The sequence below is a fragment of the Haemorhous mexicanus genome, chromosome 7, assembly GCF_027477595.1.
Source record: "Haemorhous mexicanus isolate bHaeMex1 chromosome 7, bHaeMex1.pri, whole genome shotgun sequence".
In the NCBI taxonomy this organism is placed as follows: Eukaryota; Metazoa; Chordata; class Aves; order Passeriformes; family Fringillidae; genus Haemorhous; species Haemorhous mexicanus.
Genome location: NC_082347.1, coordinates 18661437 through 18672534, shown reverse-complemented (window position 1 = coordinate 18672534; position 11098 = coordinate 18661437). Strand labels below are relative to the sequence as shown.

The window sequence follows — 11098 nt, the reverse complement described above, 5'->3', positions numbered from 1 at the left end:
GTCCCACAATACATCTCCTAACTTACGCCATTCTGTAAGCTCATGCACCGTGTGCGGATTTAAAAAACAACCTTTCGCATATCCCCAAGCTAACAGCCCCGGGAGTTCCTTTTTTAAATCTATTTCCTTTAACCCCCTCCTATCTAAGTGGTGAATAAATAAATCATATGCTGCTTGCCTGTCCATTGTATCGTCAGCGCTGTTGCAACTCTCCGGCTTCGGCAGCACGTATGGCCCAGGACCACCGCTGTAGCTCCTGGGGGTGTCTTCCCTACGTCGTTTGACACCGACCCGGTTGCGTCGGGCCCCAACACTACTTCACCGACCGTGGCACGTTCTCCCCTGTTTTCTTTTTAAAAGCGACAGGGGCACGTCGGGGTCAACCATTTGTCGGAGAAGGGAGACTCGGACACCAGGTGGCCATCAGCAAGTCTCAATTTATTATCATTATTCTCATGATTAAATATACTAGTTAATCAGCTCATACATATTGCAAAATCATAGCTCCTTATTGGTTAGGCTGCATTTTTCGTCATTGCGAGTTATCACTAACAACTTCTACATTCCTGTAGTTAAGTAACAATTTCTGTTCCGCGTTCGCATCTCTTTTTGCACATTCTTATAAAGCTTCTTTGTTCTCAAGGGAAACTTTGCTCTTGGAGCTACCCTTGGCCTAAATATCTCTCAGCACTATCAAGTCAGCCTGACCATGGCCCTTCTCTTCAAGCCAGCCCTGCACAAAACTCTCCACAATAATACAAGAAATGTTGTCATCTTATTGCTGGGGTTCCATACTGTTGTCTCCTAATTGCAAAAGTTTCATATCTTCTAGGTATTTTCTTGTGTTTTCAGAGCACTGACTCTTTCTTCTTCACAAAGTAGCCAACTGACTCTAGTTCCCTACCAGCCAACCCACTCTTTTACAGCACTCTTCTTCTCGCTGGTTACAGCTGTGGCCTGGTAAAGTCAGGCCTGCTTCTCATCTTGGATAATTGGCCCAGCTGCGACTCCTTAGGGGTAAGATTACTTTCTACACTATCTTTATTTTCTTATATTCTATCCCCCTACAAATAAATGTGAAAACTATTAGAATCATGCTTGATTTTCTTTCTTTTTTTTTTTTTTAAAGACATCTTATGGCATTAAGAATTTGAAGAACTTTTGGAAGTACTTATACCTGAAATCAAGACGGAAACTGGAGAATTCAAAGTAATATCAAAAAAGTACTATCAATATGTACCGCGTACTTTCATCTAAGTTGCTAAGTTAAGAAAACTTAAAATTATATGTGTTGTTCTTTTCATATAAAACATGAATGGTATTTCACTACATTAAACCGGGATTGCTGTTACTCTTCTGTAATCCCTCGGGCAGGCGGGCTCTGGAGCGATGCTGAACGCACGGCCGGGGCTGCAGTGCTGGGTGACTCAGGGACACCCGCCTCTTTCGAGACGCGTCAGTGCCGAAACTCCCGGGGTGCTGTCGGCGAGTGACGGGCAGCCCGTGACTCCCGCGTCCCCGCTGATCCCAATTATCCTGCACCTGTGACAGCTGCGCCGCCTTCCCTGCCAAGGTGCTCTCCGGAGCCATTGTGCAGAATGATAAAATTTTAGAAACTTTCCCGTCTCTGTTGGTCCCTGGGGTAAGGGGGCTGTGAGGAAATGTGCAAAAAACCCCCACACAAACGGACAAACGAGACCCCCGCAAACAATCCCTGCGCAATGGTGGGCGGGGAGGAGGCAGCACAGAGGGCAGATAAAGGGGGAGCACGATAGGCAGCCGGCTCCCCGCGTTCAGCCCGCTCCGCCCCGGCCGGCCCGTGGAGCCCTTCAACCGCGCCTCCAGCTTCATCCTGCGTTCTCAGCCCGCTGGGCACCGCCCGGGCCCCGCGTTCAGCCCGCTGGGCAGCCCTCAGCCCGCGCCGCCACAGCCGCCATCTCGCCCTGCGCTGCTGCTGCCGCCGCCAGTGGGCGCTGCGGCGCCGCGGCGGAGCCCATAAAGGCCGCGGGGCAGCGGCGGCGTGTCCTTGTGTCTGTCCGCGTGTCTGTGACTCGCAGCGCTCGCTCTGCGCTCTGCCTGCCCGCGGGATGCTGGCGCTGAGCGCCGCCCGCCGCCTGCTTCGCCCGTCCGGGGACCTGCTGCCGCCGCCGGGGCTCGCCTGCCTGTGGGCGGCCGGTACCCGCGGCTGCAGCGGGGCCGGCGCAGGCTCGCCGAACCCGGTAGTATACTTGGACGTGGGCGCCGACAACCAGCCGCTGGGACGCGTCGTGCTGGAGGTAGGGGCGCGGGGGCTGCGGGAAGCCGGCCCGGCGCGGGGCCCGGGGACGGACCTGCGGAGCCGAGGGCGGCCTGGCCCCGGGCATGGCGGCTGGGGAGCGGGCAAGGTCAGGGCGGGCGGGCAGCGCCGGCTCCACGGCCCGCGGCCAGGGCACGCACACCCCGGTGCGGGCCGGAGAGCGGCCCGGGGGATGGCGGGGCTCGCCCGCCTACCGGAGCCGCTGCCCGGCTGCCCTCGGGGCTCCTGTCCCGGGGCGAGAGAGCGATGGTACGGTCCCTCCAGGAGGGGCGGGCTGGGCTCGGACCGGGGCTCTCGCTGAGCCGCGGCACGCCTGTGCCCGCGGCCGGTCAGTAGGGCCATCCCCAAGGGACGGCCGGGGCGGAGGGCACGGCCCTGGTGTGGCTGGGAGCCTCGAAGGAAGGTCACTTGCATAGTATGCAAGCAGAAATACTGAACAAAAATGAACTCACTGCTGTCGTGTACCGCTGGCTTGAGAGGGGCGAGCGGCGTCCCAGCGGCACCGGGGTCCTTCGCCTTCCCGCCGGGGGCTGCTGCTCTTGGGGCAGCCGGCCCCTGGAGCCCTTCAACCGCGCCCCCAGCTTCATCCTGTGTTTCGCTGGGCGCTAATTGTGTGGTTCCTGTGAATCCTAAGGATGTCAGTTTCCTGAGGCGCTGCCTCCTCGAGCCGCCGGCTCCACGTGCAGCGAGAGGCACCGCGCTGCTGGGGGCAGCGAGCTCAAGGGCCGGGGACCAGCTGCCTCTATCCTTAAAAATCCTGTCTCTGGAATGCTCGGCCATGTAAAGAAGGCCTGAAGAGGAAAATTTCTGTAATCTCTGTTCTTAAAAAAAAGAAAGAAAAAAAAAGCGCCGTGGGCACCGTGTGCCACGTTACGTACACACGACCCTCGGGCCGGGATGTGCCTCAGATACGTTGTGTATGGGAAAGCATGAGGGCTGTATTCCAGAACCACGCACTGGAGAGCGAATGAAGCTCTTAGGAATGCTGCCTGCTGAGGGAAGTCAGTGTGGCCTTCTGCCTCCAGCACCCACCTTGGGTCTGTATTTGTAGAATTTTTTTAAAATATAGTTCATCAGAGTTCTCTCTAAAAGAGGTTTCTTTGAGACTGGAGCCCAGAATATTTTTATTTATTGATAGTGTTAGCTTATGAGTAAGTTGGACTGTTCCAGCTGTTGTGCTCTCAGGAGGTAGTATTTCAGAGTATCATAGGTAGACAATATTACTTTTCAAGTTCCTTATTCATTAATGAAATATCTGGGTGGTATTATTAAAAAAATAGCATTAATGTTCCTGTATTTCTTGTGGTAGCACTTAATTTCTATGCTAAAGTTTTTTAGTGTGCCCAGGTCAGAGAAAGTCTGAATGCATTGCAGCATCACCTTGAATCTTTGGCTGAGCTGTGGTGATCTTCAGCTGCAAATTATAGCCATCCGAGAAGAGTGGCCTAGGGAAGGAACATTAAATTCTTACTGCAGCCATGCAGTTTCTAGGTGTCTGCTGCTGGTCACTGTCAGGATGTCCAGCTAGGTAAAACTTTGGTCTGGCTGGTATAGCCACTTTTATGTCCCTTTTTAAGATTAGTAAAAAGATGTACAGTAACCAAAATCAGAAGTTTTCGTTGGTTGCAAATGTGTATGTAACATCATAAGTTGTTTTTGATGTACAATTTCTGCTCTTCTGTTTCCTTTGCCTTTTCTGTCATTTTCAACAGCTGGTTCAATGCAGAGGGTGGAGGAGGACAGTGGTCTCCTTAGTTGTATCCAAACTATGATCCTTGGGGTCCATAGTGAAGATTCTTCTTAGTTTCTGCTCAATTATGTATTATTCAGTGAAATCATTAGACACTGCTCAAGTGGCTCTTCATTAACTGGCTAAAAGTTTCATTGAGGGGATATTTTTCATTGCTGGCTAAATGCTTGGAAAGTTTTGAGGTATTCATGGAATTTTGGATGGCTTGTGATTTCAGATAACTCTACCACTTTGGGAGGAGGGTTCAGTTGTACCAGTCTCCCATGTAAGTATTTTTTTATGTACATTTGAAAAGGCTGACTTATGAATTCATGTGTTTATTTTTTTTTAACAGCTGAAAGCTGACGTGGTCCCAAAGACAGCAGGTGAGGCAACATCTTCAGAATTTCATACTTAAATGCTTAAGTTATAGATTGTGATTTTCAGGAATGAGAAGGTTCTTTTACCCTTTACAACTATTTTTTCATGTTCCATCCCCATTTATTATATGGAGAAATATGACAGGAAGTGCTGGTGAGGAGATGGAATTTGTTATTTTTCCAGGTAGTTTCATTTTGCAATTTGCACCAAGATAGTACAGTTCATATATTGGGTTAATGGTGCTGAATAAATATGTTTAAATCACACTAGCTGACATTAAAATCAAACCCCAGAGCAAATGGGGAAGGGAAAATCAAAGGCGTCCTCTTTCTTACAGTTTTCAAAGAGTATATGGGGTTTTATTTTTCTGGTCACTAGCTGATTAGTGAATTAATTTTAGAGAGATCTTGTGCTTTATCATTTGTTTCCTTCCTCATCTGATTATTTAGTGGTTCTGAAAAAACTTGTACTTTTTATTTCCTAGTAGAGAATTATACTTTAAAAAAGTATAATCCTCATAACTGCTATAAAGAACAAAGGCATAAAAGTCAGAAAATGAAACCTGTGACTACAGGCAAAGGTGGGGAGAGTTATGGAATTGGAGTCACAGCAAAATAAAAGGGAGATGAGATGGAAAAGACTTATGCTTGTACCCTGTCCTGAAGCTAAATAAGCTTTGTTTTCTTGGCTTTTTAAAGGGGTTTTTTAAAGTATGGAAATAACTGATAGATTGATAATACTTTAAAGATGCAATCAAGTTTTTGAAGTGTATAATCTTGGGGCATGGTTAATCCAGTTGTGATTGTATTGCCACATATTATGCAGAATGTAATATTTTATGCTTTGTTTCCACAGAAAACTTCAGAGCTCTTTGTACTGGTGAGAAAGGATTTGGGTATAAAGGATCCACTTTTCACAGAGTGATTCCTTCATTTATGTGCCAGGTAATGTTGGGGTTTTTTTAAATTGTTAAATTAAATTTGTTTTTGTATTATTTACATATTTCTAGAAACAGACTAGTAGTAACATTTGAAATGGCTCTGCTCTAACCTTTGCTAGCAAAACAACAAAGAAGTGACAGCATAACTTGCATTTCTGATCATTTTGCAATGGCTGTTGCTTAGCTCATCTTTTGTACAAATGAATGTATGTGTAGATGGTCAGAAGAAGCCTGTCTGAAGGCTTTCTGCTGTAGTAGGGCAGTGTATTTTAGTGTGGGGCAGAGCTGACAACATGCACTTGCTTGGGAGAAGACAATCACCTTAGAATGGGTAGAATGACAGTCACCTTACTGTTCTCTGTGAGCTGACAAACAACATGTGCAGGCCTTATTCCCAGTAGAATAATCTGTTCACAATAGACAATGTGTTTTAGTATTTTTTTTAATGTCTCTGTAATATGGAGGGAACATGGAAACCAAAAGGGTTGGTCTGGGTTGATTTTTGGGGTGATGCATCTGAGATGGATTTTGTTTTGGTTTAAAGAACAGATCTTTTGAAATTCTGGACAGCAGCCCGTGCATATTAACATCTTTTTACTTAAACAGCAGGAACTAAAATAATAACAAAGCTTTTTGAAAGCTTCTTTTTGTACTGTGCTTGGCAGATGAGCAGGATGGAGCTGCTGTAGTGCACGGGATTCCTGGTGGTCCTCTCTTACCTTAAAAAGGGGTGCATTTCAACAACATTGCAGTGTTGAATAGCTATGTAAAAAGTCTGAGAAAATTTTGAGAAATTTTGAAGGTATAAGTAAGCATGCTTTATTTGTTAACTGATAAATGTGATAGTCTCCCATCCTTAATTATTTTTTTAAGCGAAAAACACATCTGTTGGAACAAGAGGCCCTAGTTGTATGGCCTATTTTTAAGAAGAAAAAAAGGGACAGGTGTGCTGTAAAGGACCTATTTTCCTGCCTTTCAAATGCAAACTAAGGTTTTGTGATACTGACAGAAGGATAGAGTTTAGAAGTCTTTCTGGGATGAGAAATACATTAAAGAAGGACAAACCCTACTTAGAATTCTGTCACGAATTTGTGAAGTTCCCTGTAAGTCTGTTCTGCTTGCCGGCCCTGCTTTGGCCCCCCAGATGGACTGGAAGTCAGGATACTAGATGGTTGATTATGGTACGGTGAGATAATGAATTGATGTTTAGGAATTACTTAGAGGTCATTGCTGAAGTGGAAATACTGTCACAGGTTTCAGCAATTTTCAAGTGAGAGAAAACAGTAGTGACTTGTGCACTTGTTGAGATGGGTTGTTAATGTGATTCAGGCAGTTGGTATGGCCTAATTGAGGGCCATCATATCCGGGACTCGGCAATTCCATGGCCCCACATGGCATGCAGCACATAGCTCTGGCACTGCGTAGGAGTAGCTGTGACACCATCTGTAGGAGGTTACTCAGGGTGACAAGGGGAAGCTGAAGGTCACATGCAGTACCTGTTGGGTGTGAGTTCTCTCTGCCACAGGTGGTGTCACTCCAGCAGAAGAGATGGCATGCGACTGGGAGCAGTGGTTAGGAGCCACCTCCGCGAGTCACTGTGGCTGCATTTTTTGTTTGAGCCTGTGTTTTGTCTTAAACCTAAGATGGGTGGTCACATCTCTTCTGGCAAGCAGCATGGAGTCAGCTAACATAAGCTTAACAGCTGTGGTGTAACAACCAACAAAACCTAGAAATAGCAAAGGGTAATAATGGAGATGCTGACCAGTGTTTATACCTGTTGGAAGAAGGGAGGGGGAAAAAGGAGTTGGGAGGTCTTTGAGGTCTTGAGGCCTTTGAGGTGTTCCTTAAAATTACTGCTGTTTGTTGCATCACTTCTGGGAGAAAGGCTGTTAACACAGAGAGGTGGTTGTAGGAGTTATGGAGAATATCAGCAATATCTGGAGCAGAAATCTACTTTTAGCCTGAGTGTACCTTCATCTGGTTCTAAATTGAGTGGCCATGCTCATCCTTAACCTGAAGAAAATTTGTTAATGTTGTCACTTTTAAATTAGAGCAAGTGTGTGTATTTGCAATAGCATTACTTCTGTTATGAAATAGTCATGTGTGTTAGTAGAGTTGATACCTTTTTCTGTTTCAGGGTGGTGACTTTACAAATCATAATGGAACCGGTGGAAAATCCATTTATGGCAGTAGATTTCCAGATGAAAATTTCATACTTAAGCATGTAGGACCTGGTAAATAAACATTTTCTTTTTACCTTCTGAAGACTATAACCTACAAAAAAGCATTGTTTATGAAGATGTGGTTTTAAAAAAATAAGATTTTTTAGATTTCTGGGTCTCTTGGTAATGACAGAAGTATCAAAGAAATTTAACAATGTGTTGTCCCTGGCATATGCTTATTTGTGTGGACTGCTCTACAAATATATGCCAGCCCATAAAGGGCTTTAAAATCGTCCAAAGGTGAAATTACTGCTTTCATAAGTCATGGACTTGAATTTTTTTTTGAAGATTACTGCAGAAGTAAAACAAAGCAATCTGGAATTTCTTGTTTAAGTATATCCTTTCTTATTTAGAAATTTCGTATACAGGTATGTCCTTTTAAGCTTAAATTAACACCAGAAAAAGCAAAGGCAAGGCCATCCAGAAGAATATCTAATTGAATTCTGTAGTCTCTCTTTTTTGCATTGTTACTTCCTTGTCCCAGGAGGCTGCTGCTGCTGAACCACGGGAGAGGTTAGGTGGTGTTAATTGTGTTCAGGGTGTGTACAGCTAATTATGTTACTAACACTGTTGCTCTGGAACCAGGGGAGGCTGGGCAGGAGGGAATAATCCAAGGCAGGAAGTTGGCATTAGAAATTATTCGGAGATACTGTGAGACTATCACATCTTCTGTCAATCTTTAATGTAAATGTGCAGAGGAAAATTGTCTTTTGCACTGCATACTTGTTACATCAGTCTAACGAGCTGCCGCTGCTGTTCCAGGTGTTCTTTCAATGGCCAATGCAGGACCCAACACAAATGGATCACAGTTCTTCATTTGCACTGCAAAAACTGACTGGTAGGTTCTCAGCCCTGCAGATTAACCTCATTAATTGATGCCTGAATCTGAAGGGCTTGGGGTTTTCTTAGGGTTTTTTTTATGTTGCTTGTGGGTTGATATTTTTTGTTTGTTTGATTGGTTGGTTCTTTGTTTAGTTGTTACTTCTGGATTACTTCATTCCAATAGAAAATAAACTGGTTTTGTTACTTGAGGGAGGAAGAGCTGTAACAGCAACAAGGCTGCTATCCCTCAGAATGTTTCTAAGGTCCAGAGCTAAAGTCATGTTATAAAGCTTCATGTCACTTGAAGGGCAGTTGAGCCTTTGCCATAGAGTTGGTCAGCAGGTGAAAGCTATGAAGATCTGCTAATACTGTCTTTATGTTATTTTAAGTAAAACTGCCTTTGTGTATTTGTTTTACAGGCTAGATGGAAAGCACGTTGTTTTTGGGCATGTAAAGGAAGGAATGGACGTAGTGAAAAAAATTGAGAGCTTTGGTTCCAAGAGTGGAAAGCCCTCCAAAAAGATTGTCATTACTGACTGTGGCCAGCTGTCCTGACCTTTTGCCCTACCCTTCATGACAACTCGGATGCTGTGAAAAATGGATCATAAAACACCCAAACATTTCTTATCTCACAAGTAGCACCTATAGAACCATGTTTTTTATTTAACTTGGTCCAACTTTTATACTTATATTGAATAATATTGATTAAAACTATAAAATAGTGACTGAAGCATGTTGTAAGTGCACCACCATGGTAGTCACGCTGGTTTGGTAGAGTCCCCTTGTGTTTTGCAAGAAGTGCTGACGTCACCCAGGGTGTACCTGACTGCAGTGTTGATATTGTCCTTGGTATTTGGATGTCTCAGCTGCTAGAATGGGTGGTGGAGTTGACAGCAGGGGTTCTGCAGTTGGGGATTAGGTATAAATTGAGAAATGTGGTGTTTCCTTTGGTGCTAATAAATTCTTATTCTGTTTATCTCATCATTTTGAAGCAATACTACTGACCAGTGCTCTCAAGGCTGTCTGCAACAGCACTGTAATTTTCTTTTTGTCTCATTTAAGTTCTGTCCAATAGGTTTAATGAGCAGCTGTGGGTTTCTTAAAAATTAATTCTGGTTTAGTCTTTCTTACACCTTCAAACTACTTTTGAAAAATAAACTCTACCTTACCTGCTTCAGTGGAGCAATTTGACTTTTGGGTTAAGTAAATTGCTTTAGGTTAAGTTAGGCTACTACTGAAGCTCTACCTGGCAACAGCACCTCACCTCAATCCAGCCAAAGGATCTCAGGACTTTTTTTATTATGGAACTGTGAACTTGAAGTGTTCTTCTGCTCTGGGATCTGGTTCTGTGAGGAATACAGCTCACTTCTCAATATATGGCCTATTTTTGTACTTTGAGAATATAATCAGTATAGTGAGCTTGCTTGAGTGAGAAATAGGTTTGATTGCCTTTCTTTCATGTAGATCCTGTGAAGTCAGCCCAACTTGGGTATTACTTGGGTTATGATTTCTTAGGCATCATCATCAGTCAGAATGGGTCACCACAGAACCACAAGGCCTATTCAGTGCAGCAAAATGGTTATTGTTGGGGTTTATGCAGGAGAAAGAAAGAAAGAATTCAGCGGATCAGCTCAAGACATTTCATTTGTATAAAGCAGGATGTATGTTCTATGTGGCATGCTTGAGCAGCAACAAATGCTGGAATCTCACACCATTGCCTCTGGAATCACTAAGGCTGTAATGTATCAATGATTGTGGAGAAAAAGCACATGATTGGTTTGTGCAATAATCTCATTAGAGAAGAGAAAAAATGTGATGGCTTTCTTTAAATGTGAATTTATTTTCATTGCAGAATGATAATATGTGGGTTTAAAACTGTTTTGTACTGGATGTTTTTTGAACTGGGGGTTGCACTCATATGTGCAAGGTAGTATTTAAAATGTAATTTTGCAAAAAATTGAATTGAAAAGCTTTTTATTCTTTTCACTGTAGCTGCTTAATGTAGTATTTTTAAAATATTAAATTGTGTTGGCTTGGCTTATTTCACTTGGTACAATAACAGTTTTTTTGTGTATTCTCTTAATTTGTATATGAAAATTATTAAATACACTTCTGCCACAAAAAAAAAGTCTGCTCCTTTCTTGAAAGCAGGAATCTGAGAAGCTGAAACCTCTTGGTCTTACCTGGGCTGTTCAATGCTGTTGACTTTGTGATGGGTCTGTGTAGGGGGACAGAATATAAGAAAATAAAGATAGTGTAGAAAGTAATCTTACCCTAAGGAGTTGCAGCTGGGCCAATTACCCAAGATTAGGAGCAGGCCTGACTTTACCAGGCCACAGCTGTAACCAGTGAGAAGAAGAGTGTTATAAAAGAGTGGGTTGGCTGGTTGAGAAAGGAACTGGAGTCAGCCACTTTGTGAAAAGCTGCCCACAAGAAACAGCAAGGAGGTATGAAACTTTTGTGATAAGGAAACCCTTCCCAGTAGGGAACCCCTGCAATAAGATGACAACAGGTCTGATCTGCTGGTATTGAGAAGCCATGGTGTCATTCAGGTGCAGCCAGCAAGAGAGGGGGTGATGGATTGCTTTGCCTCTCACTACTGGGCTAAAATATCTGTCCTACCTGGTCACAGCACTCTTGTGTCCCGCTCCATTCCTGTCTGTCCCTGTCCTGCCGGGTCATAGCACTCGGTGTCCTGCTCTGTCCCT

General features: G+C 44.3%; 1 protein-coding gene across 1 annotated transcript; it reads left to right on the top strand.

The window, feature by feature from the left end:
* The first annotated feature begins 1986 nt into the window (after window positions 1-1986).
* On the top strand, window positions 1987-10518 carry PPIF (peptidylprolyl isomerase F). The gene is made up of 6 exons (XM_059851273.1): window positions 1987-2276; window positions 4381-4411; window positions 5262-5350; window positions 7484-7580; window positions 8331-8406; window positions 8810-10518. The coding sequence occupies exons 1-6, from the start codon at window positions 2088-2090 to the stop codon at window positions 8943-8945; spliced, it is 618 nt and encodes a 205-aa protein (XP_059707256.1). The 5' UTR covers window positions 1987-2087; the 3' UTR covers window positions 8946-10518.
* The last annotated feature ends 580 nt before the right edge of the window (window positions 10519-11098 follow it).